The sequence below is a fragment of the Cygnus olor genome, chromosome 4, assembly GCF_009769625.2.
Source record: "Cygnus olor isolate bCygOlo1 chromosome 4, bCygOlo1.pri.v2, whole genome shotgun sequence".
Classification (NCBI taxonomy): domain Eukaryota; kingdom Metazoa; phylum Chordata; class Aves; order Anseriformes; family Anatidae; genus Cygnus; species Cygnus olor.
Genome location: NC_049172.1, coordinates 72087982 through 72106190, shown reverse-complemented (window position 1 = coordinate 72106190; position 18209 = coordinate 72087982). Strand labels below are relative to the sequence as shown.

The 18209-nt window shown below is 44.3% G+C and overlaps 1 protein-coding gene across 1 annotated transcript in view; it reads right to left on the bottom strand.

Moving 5' to 3' along the window:
* Positions 1-18209, bottom strand: part of SUCLG1 (succinate-CoA ligase GDP/ADP-forming subunit alpha) — a 34990-nt gene that overhangs the window by 12918 nt on the left and 3863 nt on the right. The window contains exons 2-3 of the mRNA XM_040555222.1: positions 11351-11356; positions 569-673 (exon numbers count right to left, since the gene is read on the bottom strand). Coding sequence (XP_040411156.1) covers positions 569-614 — 46 coding nt within the window. The 5' untranslated portion in view covers positions 615-673; positions 11351-11356. The remainder of the gene's footprint in view (positions 1-568; positions 674-11350; positions 11357-18209) is intronic.

The window sequence follows — 18209 nt, the reverse complement described above, 5'->3', positions numbered from 1 at the left end:
TCAAGCTGAAGCGTTAGCTGCACATTGCTTGTGTTCTCTGTGCTTAAAGGCTAACATTGTTACTCTTGACAACACAGACAACTTCATAGGGTCGTGCTTTAGTCTCAGGACAATTTAGGGACCTCAAGAGGCCTCTAGCCCGAAGAACCACTCAAAGCGACCAGACCCAACCCCACCACCACCTTCCTTGGGGAGCTCTGTGCATTTCCAGGGGTGGAACAGAGGAAAAAAAAAAAAGCTGCTGGGCTCCCCACCCAGCGTCTGACACCCCCTAACAGGACAACCTTCATCCCCAGGACACCCCCTCACCCCCAACGGCCCCCCCAACAACCCCCCTCACCCCCAAAACCCTTTTCCCTTGCGGCCACCCGTGCCCACAGCCCCCCCAACATGGGGCAGCCCCCCCGGATCCCCACCCGACGAGCCCCCTACCCCCCTCAGCGCATCCCCGCGGCCTAGCCCGGGGGGGGGGAGCAGGCCACGGCGGCCGAGAGCGGTTGCCAGGAACCGGGAGGGCCCCGGAGCGCCGGAGGAGAGGGTTGGGGGGTCCCGGGGGAGCGTTACTCACGGCGGAGGAAGCGGCCGAGGAGCCGGGCGGCGCGGCAGTGAGCCATCGTCCCCTCGCAAGGACACCCGGCCCGCAGGCCCCGCTCGCCGCCTCAGCACTGCCCGCCCCGGCAGCGCGCGGGGGGTTGTGGGGGTTGTAGTCTGTCAGGCTCCTGGGGCAGAACCGCGCTGTGACATTGATTCTGTGCTACTTTCTAGCTCCTAACTTGTGATAAATTCAGCCCAAAAATGAGTTCTGATGGGTGTCTGCAGGTGGCCATTAGAAGCTGTCCCGGTACACTGCTAGGCCAGCAGTGGGGGTGAAACGCATGCTGCCTACACAGGGGTTACTCGTTGTTTGTCTTGGCTGTAGCCAGGAGTGCAAAAATAAGTAACATTTTCAGGGAAATGCTTCAGTAAACAACATAAGACACATACATCTTCGTTGGTAAATCTAATAAAATGCTCCTCTCTACATAACAGGCCTCGTATGTTACTAATTTTCAGGGCAACATGTGTAGGAATGCGGCACAGCCCACGTCCTGACTGCACCAAGCAAACTTTCAGTAAATTATACGATCACAGAAGGATTTGGCTTGGAAGGAACCCTAAAGCACAGCCAGTCCAACCCCCCACCATAGGCAGGGACACCTCCCAGCAGCCCATGCTGCCCCCAGCCCCATCCAGCCTGGCCTTGAGCACCTCCGGGGATGGGGCATCCCCAGCTCCTCTGGGCAGCCTGCTCAGTGCCCACCCACTAAAAACTGTACCTTCAGGAGAGAGAGGGAAGTTGATCTAGAATTACACACAGCAAAAATGAGCGAGACTGGAGAGCAGACAACCAAATAGAACAAGAAAAAAAAAAAAAAAAAAACTATTTCTAAGCCATCCCCCTGGGCTTGCTGAGGCAGGTCACAGACAGGCCTGTTCTAAGGGTCAAAGGAGAGACCCTGGCCTGTCAACAGGGGGATCTGAAGTTTTAAACCCAAATATGTTATACAGCAGGTTATTCCTTCTCTCTTTTATGCTGAGCTATGTAGCATCAGAAGTCTGTCTGTTGGATACCAATTTAAAATAACTCAGGCATGAAGTCAAAAATGTGGCCACTGCAACTTTTGCATAGTTTTAGTGGGACTGTAGAAGGTGAAGGGTATTGTGGGTTTGTTTTGTTTTGTTTTCCAAACCTGAGTAGCATAAACATCTCTTTAGTCAAAACCTGAATGTATGTAGCATCTTTTGAATATTAATATTCATGTATAATCAAAAAGTCATTACCACTCTAACAGCAAAGTTTCAGGGTACTGAATTCAGCTAGCTGTACAATATATAATTGGCCAGAAGCTCTTAGAAGTAAAAAAAAAAAAATAAAAATAAAAGGCCTATTTTTGTTTGTTGTAATGCAGTTGGTTTGTTCCCATCAGAGCACACTCTGTCCCACTAACATCAATTTAGCTAATTTAATCAACTACATAGAAAGAAACCATTCAGCCCAGGGAGAAACAATACAGCAATTAGCAACACTCAGGTGGCAATGACTGGGGCTCCCTTACACAGTTCAGGACAGACTGAGTTTTAGCTCAGATGGGGGTAGCCAAAGGATTAAAAACAACTGTGGGACTTAATCTACAAACAATGCTTTTCAGGCACTGCAGAAAGATCAAATGTCAGGTAGGGGGTGGGGTGTCTCCCTAATGCATTTTGAAGTGAGAAACTTCATCGTAAAAGCAACACGGAACTTGGAGTTCAACCTTATGAAAATCACACACCTAGGGACTGAATTCTAGAAAACATTTTTCTTGCTCTCTTACTCAGAGTTGCGAGTTGACTTTGTTTGAAAGCACTTCTTCGTGATACTAAACACAGGGTGTTCTGCCTAATATCCATCTGCAGAGGACCAGACCTTCAGATCGCAAAAAAAAAAAAAAAAATAAAAAAAAGGAGGATCATGTTAATGTTTACCCACGTGGGAGCTCCAGTAGTAGCCTAAGATAAAAACACAGTGTCTGCTAACCTTTTCCCATTCCTAGATCTTTAGATGAAAAGGAGTTTCACTGCGTGAACAAATTCAACTGTTTTTGGTGCTCCCTTAAAACTTATTGTTAAAATTGTTTTCATTTCTTCCTTTACATCGTGGCTGGGCAGTTGAGGGCCCTGGCTGTGGTGCTAGCGGTCCGCACCCTTCCTTGGAACCATCACAGCAATCACTTAATCTCTCACAGCCTTGATTTCTTCTCTTTAAGAAAAGACAATGTTAATGCTTTGTTTGCTTGCATCAGCAGCTAAAAATGTCCAATGCAAATAAAACACCAACCCCTTAAATATCTGGATTTACCAGCACTAAGAGCAGCAAAAAACACATATGTTTTTTTTTCAGGGTGCCTTGTTTACACCCCAGGCCCTAGACATGATGTTATTCCACACAATGAACACAGACTGTGCTCCAGGCTCTGGCACCTAGATCTAACAGTCACCTGCACCAAACCCATGTCTCTTTTCTCCATGAAGCCTCAATGAATACAGCAACTGCCTGCCAGGCTTAGCCTTCTCCATCCCCACAGGTGACTCACCCCTTAATACACAAAGCAGTCCCTTTCCCATATGCACATTTCCATGCATGGATCTATGTATCTCCTTTTCTGGGTTTCAGGAGATGTCTAAACTGCTTGTGGGCTGGCATCTAGTGCAGCTTGAGCTGCCCTGCAGCACCCCATCCAGCTTCTTCCTGCCTCTCCAGAAACACCTGGGTTTCCTTTCAGTCCTGTATCCAATTAGCCAGTCCTCTACAGATGTCACAGCAACCCTAGGGCATCCCATATGGCACCAGACACCTATATTTAGGCACCTAATGTGAGCCTTTGCTGCCAGAACAGCATGCAGCTAAGGAGGAAATTCAGGTCCTGTGTGGCAGGTGAGTACGTGTTTGCTGTCCCAGGTCTCGTTGTGCCAAAGAAGACCTCGTTGGTGCCGTCAGCACAGGCGAGACAGCAGTTCATGAGATGCCTATAAGCATCTGCTTCAAGGAGAGGGCTGAACTGCGCTCTTGGTGCCCTTGCAGAGCTGGAAGGTCTCTGCTGGTTGTGACAAGAGCTCGGAAACCCACCCACATGGAGGCAGCGTGCGATGGACGGGTCAGCTGGAGGTGTGTGAAGCTGAACCTGACTCCCACCCAAAGCATTTTGATCCCAGCAAAATATGCTGCTAAGTCAGGGAGGCAGGGACCAGCAAGCAGGCCTTCTTTGCACTGCTCCAGTAGTTCCTCCTCCCATCTTTCCCTGTAACAGCGATTAGCGTGGATGCATTTCAGACTGTCAACCTCTCACCACTTCCCAGAAAAGAATCGCAAAACCAAAACAAGCTTCTCGTACCCCAAGATTTTCCACATTCACTACAGCATAACTTTCTGCGATATAAATGCCCGGACTGCCAGCACTTACCTCTGAGATAAAAGGTCTGTTTGGGGCTCTGTTCAAGGCTGCACCAATGTTTTGGTGCCAGCAAGAAACCTGCTCCATCACTGTCCTCCAAGCTGCTCTACAACTGTAGCCCCTTACACCACAAGCTTTGTGGTGACGTTAACCCCAGGCACAAATCCTTTGGGATGACAGCAGGGGTCACACACTCTATCCATATGTTATACTCAGATATATCAAAAAAGTTGTACACAGCCTAGCAGCCATACGAACAAAACAGTCAGTAGAGCCAGAAAATGGCCTTTATGGGCAAATATTTCATGGCATAAAATATGCCATTGGCTTCCTACTCAGAATCAGCTTTGTCTGCAAGTGCTGGTCAGGGCTAAAAGGTTCCCCCTCCGCTCTGCTCTTCCCATCACACAGCTCCTTGTGCCACAGACCTGCCATTAGTCCTGTGATCAGCACTTTGACAAAAGCAGGTTCTAGCAGGAAGGGTTTAACAAGAAGGCCACCCTTTGAGCCTTTATTTTGGGAATTGCTAAACTAGGGACAAGCTGGTTTAGCAATCTGCATCTGGTTTAACCCTTACTCACATCGATGGTGACACCAGACTGACACACCTTGCACCAGCTGATGTTTGGTCACTGGCTCTCATTCCTAACTCTCCAAAATAGCCCCACTGCTTGAAATCCTCATGCACCTTGTCAGATTTAGCAGCAGCATCACCTCCTATCGCTGGAAGTTAAGAATGTGCAAAGAAATGGGTCATTCCTCTCATCTTCCTTAGATTGAGGGACCAAAGCATGAAGACCAGCTCTGGCCTTGCCTGTACCCAGCCTCCAGCAACTAGGGTTGCTGTCCTAAAACAGGCTCACCTGTGGATTCTTTTTACTGTAATTTACAGGTTGCAAGTAAAAAAAATAAAGTCAACATCTCTGCCCTGGGAGAGTCACCAGGTCTACTGCTCTCCTTCTCTATTTGTGAAAAGCACAGAGAAAATCAGAGGTGAGGATTCCTCTGCAAGGATTAGCCACGCTTGTGCTTTAAGCCACTGAATCTTTATTCCTGCAGCCTGTAATGCTGCAGTAACAGAGCTATGGCTGAGAGGAATTAGGTAGAAATGGACTTACTGGGACTTCTGGTATAACTCCAGATAGCAGAGGTAAAACCATTGAGGGTTTATGGCAAGGAGTGAGAGGCAGGTGTTGCTGGTGTTGTCTCACTTACTAAATTTCTCTGCAATTCACATATTGCTTTGAAAATTTTATATTTAGTTCTCTGCTCCTGAAACATCACCCAAACTTCTGTAGTGTTGCTACTGTTATGATTATTTTAAGATTTTTTTTTTTTTAGTAGTGCCAAATGAAAATTCACCTGCACACCAGCACTATCCCCTTCTTCCCTAAGCAGTGCCACAGCTTGGTGTTTCTGAAGAGCCTGGTGTTCCTGTCCTGCTTCACAAACAGGGCTCAAATTTCACCTTGGCACCAACTGGGATCACAACGTCGACATCAGAAGGGGGAAGTCCCCAAGGACAGGACACCCAACCGGTCCCCGCAGCCTGCCAGCCCCGGACTGACCATTTCAGGTTTGCACTTCAGGAAGGAAGATGCAGCTGAAGATCTTTGGTCATCAGCTATTTTTCCTCTAAACATTTTTTCCCCTTTGCTCTCTGATTTGAAGTAAGTCTTACTCTGTCCCATATCAGGGGCTTATCAGAGCTTACTCATTTTATTCACTAAATTTTACCAGAGATGCTCCAGCAACTCCAGCTCTTAGGAAAACCTTGACATTTGATGGGCTTTTGTGGCAGCTCACTGGGCTGCAGTCGGGGCAGCCATATGCATCCCTCTGCATTCCTCCTGCCAGAGATGGGCCAGCCAAGCACAACAGTTTATTAAAATCACAGGTATTGAGCCCAGAGCTGCCCGGCAGTGCTGGGAAATGTTCACTTGCACCACCCAGGGAGCCAGCTCTTCCACACCTCCTGGTCATGGAATGGAGCAGATCTGAAAGATGGGATGGGTTCACAAAAGAAAAACAGCACTTTGGGGCAAATTCTGTTCTCCACGATTCTGCATGGAGTTCTCCTGGTGCTGGAGAGGGATACAGGGTGTGGAGCCTCTGCCATCCAGGAAGAAGAAGGAGCAAATTGGACACAGGTCCCTTGAACCAGAAAAAGGAAGAGCTCTTTCCCCTCTGCTTTCAATAAAAAGGAGTAAACTTTTTCTGCTCCTTCTCACCTTGAACTTGCTCTGGATTTGATCAAAATGGCAACACAGCAAGTAGGAAAACCGTACTACTGGATGGTTTGGGATTTATTTTGAATGGTTTGGCATTTATTTTGACTTGCTCCCATCTACACACAGGCTTTTTCATGGCAATCCCCAACCAGCAATAGTATAACATGAGCTGCAGAATTGAGGACTTCTAAGAGTTTGAAATCTCCATGGGTCGAGCTCTCAGGTATGCTCGTACACTCACACAATCATTGATTTGTACAAATCCATGGGGAAATCGCTAGGACAACCTCTGGAGGATGACTTTGGCTGGGCTGTGGGGTCCTCAGGCAGGAACTGGGAGCTTTGAGCAGCCCCAGCTGATAAACCTTTCCCTCAAGCAGTCTTATGGGGCTATTCCTGTAGTTTCAAGGAGCTACGCCTTCCTCCCAGGGGACACATTTTCAGCATGAAAGCACAAAGCAAAGCTCAGCTGAAACTCTTGTTTTATTCTGAATATACACTGAAGCCTTAAGAAGTGCTGGGCTGCCAAACTATACCTTCTTACTATCCTTTTCTGGATGTGATCAGATCATTTGCAATAGTGAGACAAGTCACCTGCACTGTCTGGAAATCCCAGTGTTGGCTAGAGCAATGTCATAAATGCATCTGTTGAACTTTTTCATACTAAAATTGCTTTTCTTGTCAGGCTTTGTAAGGTTGATAGAGAGTAGAAGTTCTGTACTTTTTTTTTTTTTTCTGGAGGCTTAACAACCCCAGAATAAAATATAAATTAAGATTTATCCCATGGAAGAATTTGTCTTTCACCTAAATAAAAAAGCGTTTTGTGCAAGTTGGAGGGTTTTTGTGCTGAAGTCATCTTTCTACTTCCAAAAAACAACTAACAAAACTGACAATTTTAAAAGTGCTTCTTTGTAAAGTGAAGATTTTTCTCTGAGGTTTTTCTTTCGCTCCGATCTTGCTGCCTCAGCAATGTGCAAAGTTCTGCAGGACCAAGTTAATGTTCCACCAAAAACTCTTTGCTTAAGGATCGGTTCTTGAAAATGAATGTCTAGGAAATGTGTGTAAGCTAAATGCAGAGTCTGATCTTCATTTCATATCCTTACAGTTGAATGCAGAGCACCAGTAGTGAAGTTACTCCCATGGCAGCACTACAGACCTTGTGGCCTCTTGAGAGTCCTCTGGCTCCATACCCTTAAAAGCTGCAGTCAGGTCTCTACCTGTTACACCAAACACACTCAAAATCAGCATTCATTAAATGTGTCTGTTCTTCCATACTTAACATTGTTTAATATATATTTTTGTATACATTCCTCAAGTTGCCTCAGAGTGGTGAAAACCCACAGAATGACACTTGCATCTCTCCTTTACAGCAGTTTCTTCCAGTTTCATCTTCTGGGAAACCTTTTAAAACCAGCTGCAGCAGCGAAAAGCAGTGGATGGCTGAAGAGACCTACTCCTCCATGGAAAGTGCAGTCTCTGCTTCACTAAAATTATTTTCATTTTTCCTGTAGCTCCATCACAGAGGAAAATTACAGGTTGGTCATGAAGGCATGGTGGTCATATATACGTATGGTCATATTTACAGTGAGCATTTTTGTCTGTGCTGAAATAGCCACCAGTACCACTAGATGTCACAGCTGCTTCGCTGTTTGACCTTCTCCCAGGGCTGCTCTGAGCAGCCTTCACTGGAGAAGGGCTGCTACAGGCTGAAGAGCAAAAGCGAGGACTGTGCCGCTGAGCTGAACCATGCTTCTGTCCTCAGGCTCCAGCTGAAAGATGCTTTAGGGATGATTTTTCTTTAGCAAATATTTCATGCCCTTCTGAAGTCCTCTGGCTGGACTGGGGAGGAAGAAGAAACCTGCAGGTTGTTTGGGCTGAAGGAAACCATCAGAGCTGCAGGACCTCCCTGGTCATTGGAAGCAGCAGCAGAAAATCGGGGCGGAGAAGGGGCTGCCTTCCTCCTCTGTGCTGGTAATTTCAGTGTTGGAAGAAAGAAGCTTTCCTACACCTTCTCTAGAGTTAACAAATGGCATTTGCCCTGGTGCTGTGGTTATCAATGCCTGCTGGATGGATCTCAGGAATGCCTGCTTCCTCCTGCTGAAATAGTTAAGGCATAACAAAAATATCAACCAAACGTAATTAGGTCAAAGTCGGGGCATTTTCTCTCAAAGGGAGCTAATTTAAGTGCCAAACAGCTACAGAGATTGGCTGCATCTCCACTCTATTTGTGGCAGAGAGGCAAATAATTGCAGTGCGAAGGAGCGAGCGCTGTTTCTTCAGGCCACATGAAGGTCAGGGGAAGAATATTCTTCCTCCCTTCTCAGGGCAGTCTCATCTCTGTCTCCTCTCGTGTCACCCGTAGGAACCTCTTCATTTAGCTCTGAGGTTACCAGAAAGGATACACCTTTTCTGGAGAGAGGTTCAAACTAATTATCTCCCACGAGCCTTCCGAGGATTTGTCTTCCTTTTCTAAAGACACAGCAGTTAGTGCAGCAGCCTGTGTCATCATTATGCACATGAAAGTAATAACAAAGCTGAAGATAATTAATTCATTTATTCATTCTGGCGTGACCGGTAATTGCTGCTGTGGATTTCTTTTTCACTCCAATGACAACACTTATGCTACAAACAAAACCAGAACTGAATTCCTGTGAAATTGCTATTAAAACATTCCCTTAATGCGCTTCTTATGAGAAATTTTAAGAGAAGTCAAGTGCAAATCAGGAAGTAGCTAAAAACAATCTCTAAATGGAGTCAATTTTCCTACCTTCTGTTGCTATGTATTATTATTTTAACCTTGCCCCAAACATCTTGGGTGCAAATCTCCTGTACTGCAGGAGGCTGGTACCAGGCTGTCGCTATTGCAGGACCCATCACCCATGGAAAATTCACCTGGCATCACTGAAAATGGGGCCCCCAACTCCTGGAGCAGAGCAACATCTGGCAGAACATGATTTTCTACAAAAGCAGCCTCTAAATTTGAGCTTTGAAACTCAAGTCAGTGTTCATCCCTCCTTGGTGCTAAGAAATAACATTTCCATCAGCTTTTGGTGAAGGCTTCCCATTTGCTCCCACACAATTGCAGCAATACAAATATCAATTCCTTAATTCTTCTGCAGTCACAGGACCACCTAACTTCCACGCAGTACAAACCTTTGACACCTGTATCAAGGAAGCCTCAGTTTCTTGCTTTTTGCCCCAAAAGGTTAGATGAGTTTTCTGGATTCAGGACGTGGCATGGTGCCACAGGCTTTGTGGGCTTCATGGGAACTGCTCCTGTCTTCCCGTGGAAATCCATAGCCAGAGGACTGGCATCATAACCTACAACAAAAGATTGCAGTAAGGTTCCCCATTTACACATGAAAGCAAGGCCATGGCAAAACTGATAGAGAAAACACCGAATCAACAATGATCCCTTCTCTCCAGCCCCATCCTACAAGCAGTGCGATCTCTGCCATGGATTTTGCTCACAATCAGCAGTGTTCAAGATAAAGATGATGGAAAACATTCCTGCCAATGTAAAGTCCCCTCCTGCTGCACTGCCGCTCTTCTGTTCAGCAGATCCTCTTCGCTGAGGGATGCTTAAAAAAGAAGGAGGGAGAAATCAGTGGTGGGAAGGTGAGCTGGGGAAAAGCTCTGAGCACCTTTCAGCAGAGCAGGTGTACCAGTTCCATTCAAATGCCATTCAAAGGAATGTCTAAAACCAGACTACAAAGCACATATTTAAATGTGAGTGTAAATCCAGCTCTGAGCGTGCAGATAAAGCAGAAAGGCTGCCTCCCTCCCCAGGTGCCAGATCTGAGAGCACAGCACCAGGAGTCTTTAAAGAGGTGGCTGCAAGAAGCCAAGAATTTTTCACTAAAACATCCACAGGATTTGATAATTTGGGGTTCATTTCAGCCATCTTTTATTTTCCCTAAAAAGAAACAAACTCATTTTCCCCGATGACCTTGTGCTGGCTTCTTATGGCAATGGGAATTCAGCCCAGGAGGAAGCTGCCGTGGCCATGCTCACGTGTGGGTTCTCCCCTAAATGGTGATGCCTCAGGACTGTAGGTTGCCCAGAGAGGTTGTGGGGGCTCCTTGGGGATCTCCAGGAGCTGCCTGGACGTGGGGCTGGGCCCCCTGCTTGGGGTGGCCCTGCTGGGGCAGGGCTCAGAGCAGAAGGCCCCACAGGCCCCTGCCAGCCACAGCCATTGGGCCGGGCTCTGTGATTCTGGGGCCTGCCCTTCCAACATGAGCCGTAGGTGAGGTTTTGTGGGTAGACACAAGGAACGGCTCATATCAACGAGCACTGATGTGCTAAATCCACGCAGCTCGCAACCTGCTCAGCCCAGAGCAAGATCAAACGCCGACCAACAAAATAATCTTTCACTGCATCCCCAGCCTTTCACGGCCTCAAACTTCCATCATTTCCACAGCATCCTGTCTTCTTTCTCACCAAAATCCGACCTGAGCCTCGCATCCCTTCCCCATGCCGCTGCACATATCGTTCACAGCAGCCAGCTGCTTCTTATTGTCTTCATTTTAGACATTTAACATTTTAGTGCTATTTCTCATTCTCTTTCTGCACAGGGCAGGGAAGCTCCCACCTGCCCACAGGAATAATGTGCCGCCATTTCATTCCCAGGCCGTGTGATGATGTCCCACAAGCCAGATGTGCATGGCTCACACCTGCACAGCGCCACACCACCCCCCGGCTGCTCTGAGCTGTCCTCGTCACTTCTCACACACCATCTGCCAGCACCGAGCCTCCACACACAGCAGGACTGTCTTGCAGGCTCATCAGGCTGCTTCTCTCTGTCTTCAAGGCAGGAATTAAACCAATGGAAAATCCATTTTAATTCCATCCCTAAAAAGCGCAGGAACTTTGTGTCCCACCACTTGCATTCGTCATATAAATTAATTTACATCCTGAGTGGCCTTTTCTAGTGGTTGAGTGCATTTAACAGGAAAAGGATGAAACATCCCACGGAAGTAAATGGTTCTTTTATACCTGAATGAGCTTTGGATCATTGGTAGCAGAGGAAACCTTGCGTCACATGCGATGTGCAAGCTGCAGCAACCATAGAGACATGGGGCGAGCTGGAATCAGGATGAACTTTTGTAATCAAGCTGGAGAGCAAATGAGCTTTCCTCCCTTCCCTTAACTCTGCTCACAGACTGCTGCTCCACTGAAACACCCAGAGCCACTCACCATCACACGGCAATATCTGCAGTTAAATTCAGAATCGATGGGATTACTCACAACTTCACAAGCCCAAGTACAGAGGAGGGTCACTGTGAAACACTGCCCATCATACGTTCCCAATCACATCTCCAAACGATAAAATATGATTTTGGTTTAATATGTTCATGCAGCAGTAGGAAAGTCACACCTTCTGCAGGGATATGCACAAAGTTGCTCGTCATTTTTAACAGCAGGTGCATAGCACGTACCATCCACCATACCCATAGGAACTGCAATGGGTAGAAGTGCCCCGGTTTGCACTTTTTATTCTTTTATATATTACTTATTATTCCTGCTTGGTTAGAATGGAGTAACTGAGTTGAGTTTATGGTCTTTTGGATCTAGCTTTTAATGCTAGGTGATAGAAAAATAGGACATTCATTAACTGTGTTTTAAAATACCTGATTAAAATAATACCTGATGCATAGCTAAACAAGAGCTAAAATAAATAGCTAATGTGCAGACCTATGCATCACCTTAATGGGAGGAACAAGCAAATTAAGGAAACATTGTATAAAGGAGAGCAAGGGATATAATCCCATCTCAGAGAGCCATCATCTTAATAAATCTTAATTAGTCGAAGATGACCAGTCAATTATAAGTAAGTACTTACAAGAGGAGAGCTATGAGGAAGTTAAGTCTTCCATTTTACAGCAAGCAGATTGCTTTGCAGTCCTCATGCATGTCGTGTTGGATACTTGCTGCTTTCCCCAGCTCTTCTAGGCATCATTGCCAGTCATATACCGAATCTCAAAAGCCTTTGGATGACACGGGGTGAGGATACGGGATGGAGTCAGCTCACTGCATGTGCTGCACCTGCTGCAGAAGCTGAAGCCACCAAGGGACTGAGACACCCCAGCACTGGATTTCTGCTCAACACCTTGATCTCCATAGGCTGGAGCGATACCCCTGTGTTCTCTTTGTCTCTGGATTCCCCAAGGCCACCTCCTGCTCACTCCCCGACCTCAAAGCTTGGCCAGATGGCTCCCACCCTGTTTGCCCACATTCCCCAACTCACCTGTCACAAGGTTATTTTTTACAGAGACTTTAGTCAAACTCCTCTCCTGCACTATAAAGCAGTGCTTATTTTGTCCGTCTGTGCATCTGACTTCAAACGCAGGTGAAAAACAGCTGAGGCCAAGAGATCTGCTCGTGCTTATACACTTTGCTGAGCAGATGGGCATAGTTGAGGCTTCGCAGATGCAGGAGGCCAATCCTTGTTATGAAAGGATGCTGCTGTGCATAGGGCAAACGATGGGGGAAAACCATCCCCTAAAAGATCATTAGAAGTTTTGCTGCTGAATGCAACAGCACCGGGATTTTAACCTGAATATAGATTTGGAGCATCACTGCTGTGAGAGAGAGCCCTGAAGGACTTAGCTAAAATCAATGGGAGTGTTAGAAATAAGCTCTCAATGCCATAAAAAAGGGCAAACAATGCGCTTGGATCTTCATAGGATCAGCGTAACTGCTGGGGAGGGACAGAAAAAGAGTTTTCAACACCACTGTCTTTGAAGATCTCTCCCATCTGTAGTTGCAGGGATTGGCAGCAGCAGCACTGACTGGTAAAATGTCACCACTACACATATAAAGCCTGTTAGAAACAACAAATATTCCCTATGAGGGAAAAAATAAAGGTCAATACTGTTTCAAAATATTTTCTGGAAATTGAATAAAATCTATTCAATTTTTTTTCTTTAAAAATGAGACATATTTTAAATGGGACCTTTCACATGTTCAGAACTCCATAGGTACAGGATAAGCTGAGGTGAATTTTTGTTTGTTTGTTTTGTCGGTTGTTCTTTACATCTTGCTTTATCCCAATTACATCTTTCCAAAAGAAACAGCTGCAGCACAGTCTCCAGTTCCAAAATGAGCAGTTCCCTGCCTCCAGCTGCTTAGGCTGAGGACTAATCGTCACAAGAAACTTCTGCTGAACAGATTTTCAATGGACATCAACATTGCAGGAGGAAACCAAAGCATCACTACTGACCCATTCAAACAGCAGCAGGAGCTTTAAAGGTGTCCTTCATCCTGAAAAGCAATGTTAGAAGGACCAGGCTCTGGGACTTGGGTAGGTGCTGCCAGGAGGGGACAGGTCCTGTCTAAATTAGATCAGCTGAATGCTCTTGGCTCTTTCCATAGGGCTCCATGATTGCTCAAGCCAACTGCTCATGTAGCCTCTGAGTGGCAAGTTACGTGAGACAAATCCTATTACTGATGCAGCAAAAGTAGGAATAAGTTGCTCCTGGTCCTGCTATCTCTGTCTGTTTGATCAGCAAAATGGGTGCAGAGATAGATCGATAGACAGAGAAATGTATTACAGCAGACAGGATTTGTCCATGCTTAGCCAGCTGTCTGGCTAAGTAGCAGTATTGATCCTGTAAATAATGACATCCCTAAGATACCTAACTTATTCTTCAAGCAGTAAGTACAGGCCTCGGGGCATGGATGTCTCCACAGGATGAATTTTGCTTGAGAGAGGCAGCCATCCACTGCAGAGCAGCTACCGAATGGAGACTCTCTCCCATCTTATTTATTTCTCTTCCATTAGCCAAATGAAGGCTAGAAAGGTATCGCATCTTTTTCCCCTCTTATTTACTGCATATTCAGTTTGGAACTTTGAGTATTATTTAATCCAGAAATGTGCAAGTTTTCTAAGCAACCATTAGCCAAACAAGGTTTGTTAGCCCCTTTATAACCAAAACGTTGCAAATCTGGAGGACTCAAAGCAGCTACAAGAAGCTGCATTACACACCTAGCTAAAAAAATACCAAACCTGTGAATAGCATTTGATAAGATTTTGATTGAAATGTGGCAAACCATTGCTGGCACCTCCAGATGCACAATCCTGAGAGCGGAGGTTTTTACAATGATTCTTCTGCTACAGCTTCAGCTGCTAAGTTTCACACTGACTTGCTTTAATTCATGAGTTCTGGCTAAACTAAAAAGGGATTAAGTAGTTTTATTACACAATATTCAAAACAAAATGATTTGCAGAGCACTGCTTGCACTGACTATACTGCATTGCCTTCCCTAATACAAATAATACAATAATAGCTGTTATATACAATAATAGCTAATACAAATGCCTAAATGTTGCCTCGAATTTCAAATATTGCAGTAAAGTAAAACTGAAGAGGACTCTGCAGATACCCACTGATGTTACTGTAACACAATCTGGCTGTCCTTTCCCATTAAAAGTACTTCCAAATCAGTTAAGTAATAGCTACAGAGACAATTATATAGAGAAACAATATATTATATATTTATATTATATATATATATGTGTATTATCAAGAGAGACGACACACCCCATGGCAGGAGGGCTGGAATTAGATGATCTTTAAGTTCCCTTCTAAACCAAACCATTCTACAATTGTATTAATTTTCTGTCCCAGTGTTAGGAAGAATTCTGTTTCCCCGGTTCATTTTGCAGTATAAAATTATCTTTATTTAAAACCCAGAAAAAAAGATCACTGCTGATGCGATATTAATACCTCTAAAGGGTTTGTGGATGCTGGTCACTTCCATTAACCCACCAGTTGCACTCTGGTAGGAACGAAGCTCGTGGAGATGGATATAGTTGTGATATCCAGATGTCTACAAGCAACACTGCCAAAATCAAGTTACTTTGGGAAGAAATAGAGGCTATTAAATAAATACATAAATAAATAAATGGATGACAAATATCCATTGGTTACAGAAGACCAACCCAAGTAAAAATACCCCATCCTCAGGGACTTTGTACTTTTTGGGGAAGCCAATACCAATTTGACTTCACAGCCATGTAGAGAGAAACTTTTAACTGTAGGCTATATAAAAAAGCCCTAGAGAAGCTCGTGCCACCTGGTGGACACTTTGTGGCCACCTCTGGTGGACATTTCTGCAGGTCATTGCAGGAGAGCAGAGGAGGGGGTACAGTTCAAGGGTGAATCCTTCCAGCCCAGGCATCCCTGCCAAACCTTGGAAGATCAAAAAGTTTCATTTCATACTGGAGGTAGAAAACATTATCACCAGAAATACCCCGTAGTTTATGGCCTAATAAAACAGGCAATGAATACTTGACTTAAAAGACTAAATTACTATTACTGCTTACATCGGGTGCACTGGATGGTGACGGCATGCTGAGGACGCTGTTATCCCAGACAGATCAGTAACTGCCAAGAATGAGGTTCCGCGTTTCATTTCATGACTGTGATGCCTTCATATGAACATAAAACTGAAGGTAACCGTGAATGCCCACTCATAATTTAGTAAGGATAAACCAGACAGATTTACAATTTCTTCTACTAAACAGCTGTTTAAAAGGGAACCAGTAGCAGTCTTAATTTTTTGGCTGCTTTTCAGTGACACCGATGAGACTGACTTCATATTTGTGATAATATGGGCATTTGGACCTGGTAGATTTGTGCTTAAGGCCAGGAAGTCTGAGCAACAATGTTTTTAATGTCCTTTTTTTTCCAAAGTACATCCAAATGTGTTGAAACCCAAAAAATGAAGTCAGCAGCGAACAATTTTAGCCAGGTCTTACCTGACATTATTTTTATTGTTGAATGGAAAAGATGTTCTTCACTGCTAGCATTAAAATATAGTTTAAAAAATTCTGAGCTTTGTCCCTATAGCTGTTACATTTCTTGTGTGCTGCCATACAGCCTGAAATGTAAGAGAAAATTCAGGAGCAAGAGGTTTGTTGGAGGAGAACAGGGAGGTTCTGCAAGCAACCTCAACAAAGGCGGAAATGAAATAATTTCCATTAATGATAGCTGCCTGTTCTCATATGGGTCTGAACTAAAAGCAATTTGTACCTGCTACCATCTCAGCGGAGAAAAGCATTTAAATAGCTGCTTATTCTTCAATTACATAAGATTTTGCTATATTAGTCATGAGCCGTTGGATTTGGATTCCTCGCTGACCTGGCCCCATCCTCACTAAGCTATATTTAAAACTAAAGAAGGGAATGGTGAGCTCGTCTTTGAAAACCAATACATGTGTAAGGACAAGAGGAAGACAGGATTCGTTTTTTAAGCAAGGAATTAAGATAGTAAGACAAGTGTCATACTGTCTAGATTTACAGTGGGGTTTTTCAATTTAATTTGACAGTGCCAAATACATTACATTGGGATTAAACTGTACAGGTTATTAAATCCTGATTACCAGAAGCCAGTGCACTGTAGCAGGCAAATAACTTACAAGTTACTGAAATTACAGCTTTGAAAATGTTTTAAGGGAATTAATGTTTAATTAATGATTTTGATTTTTAAGGCCTTCCAGTAATAGCTTCACTAAGAGATTACACAAACCTGCCAGACATTGTAAGCAGAAAGGATATGTGATATTACTGGTTTTATAATCAACCTTGCACTGGAACAGCACCACGAGGGAACGAGGAGATTGGTGTACAAAAAAAGGACTGTTCCAGTTAGGAGGAACTTCACCATCTGTGATTTTTCTTTTTTTTGAATGATCAAATTTATCTATCATCCTTTTAACATTACAGCATTAGACGAACTTTGAATTTAGAGTGATCCAAGAATATCCCTAATTCAACCTCCCAAGTTAACTTGGATATTAATATGCAGGGATGTTTACAGGCCTAAGATGATTGTTTAAAGTTAGCACCATGCTACTGGCTTCTTTTTGGTGCTAAATGCTGAGTAATGACACTCTTTTTCTTCCACTGAGTTTCATTTCTGCTACTGACTTCCATAAATAATATACATCATCATCACTTTATAATTTTCCAGCATGAGATCTGTATGAAACCACGACTATTGGTTACAAAACTAACTTACACTAAGAAATTTTTGTACAAACTTTTTCTTTTTTTCCTTAGTAGTTTAAGTAGTTTCTCATATTTATGTAGTTTCTTAGAAGAAGCTAAGTCACTGATCCTTCACTCTTTAGCTCACCACATTTACCGTGATGATCTGACGTTACCTTCACAAGGCTGTAATTGTAATTAAGGGAATTTGGAAGATGTGTGTGCGACTGCCTGTAAAAATGCAAACAGGAAAGTCTATTGAACTGAAAATAATAAACATTTGGTACCAGTTTTCCTACAGAGGTGACCTTACAAGGACTCTCCGACACTAAAACATTAGGGATCTTGATGGTAATTTATGGTGCCCAGTCAGGAGATCGGGACATTTAAAGCTGACATGTGGAGTGCTGTAATTGTACTGGGGCTTTCCAACAGGTCTGCTCTTGGTGTGTTACAGAGATACGGGGATGATACAAAACCCACTGAAGTTATTGGAAAGGGAAATACGGTAGTTTGTAGGTTAAAAGTAGTTTGAGGTTAAAAAAAAAAAAAGCATAAATGGCATTCTAAACTTCCTCTTTTTAACCTGAGATACAGAACATTTTCACTATTGTATTGAGTAAAATAGAACTGCAAAGAGGTTTGGGGGGATTCACAAGGCTTGATACATTTGAAAAGTCCCTTGGAAAAAAAAGTCACTTCTTCCTCATTTCTTCTTGGAGCAGCTGGACCAAAGCCAAAGCCACCGGAAGGTATCTGGTTAAAGCCACCCGACTGACATGTTCCTCCAGACTTACTAACCTATCCAGATAAGCAATGAGAAGGCTTTCCCGGGTTGCAAGATGGACCTGGCTCTATGTTTAAAAGGTATCAATACCCATTACAGCTTGCTAACAGTCATTACAGCTCGTTTTTCTCACTGCTTATGTGATATTTTTCTCCTTATCACTTGGTTTGGTTTAATACACAGAGCAAACAGCCTCTGTGCTGCCTGCTTAATTATTTCCATCTCTT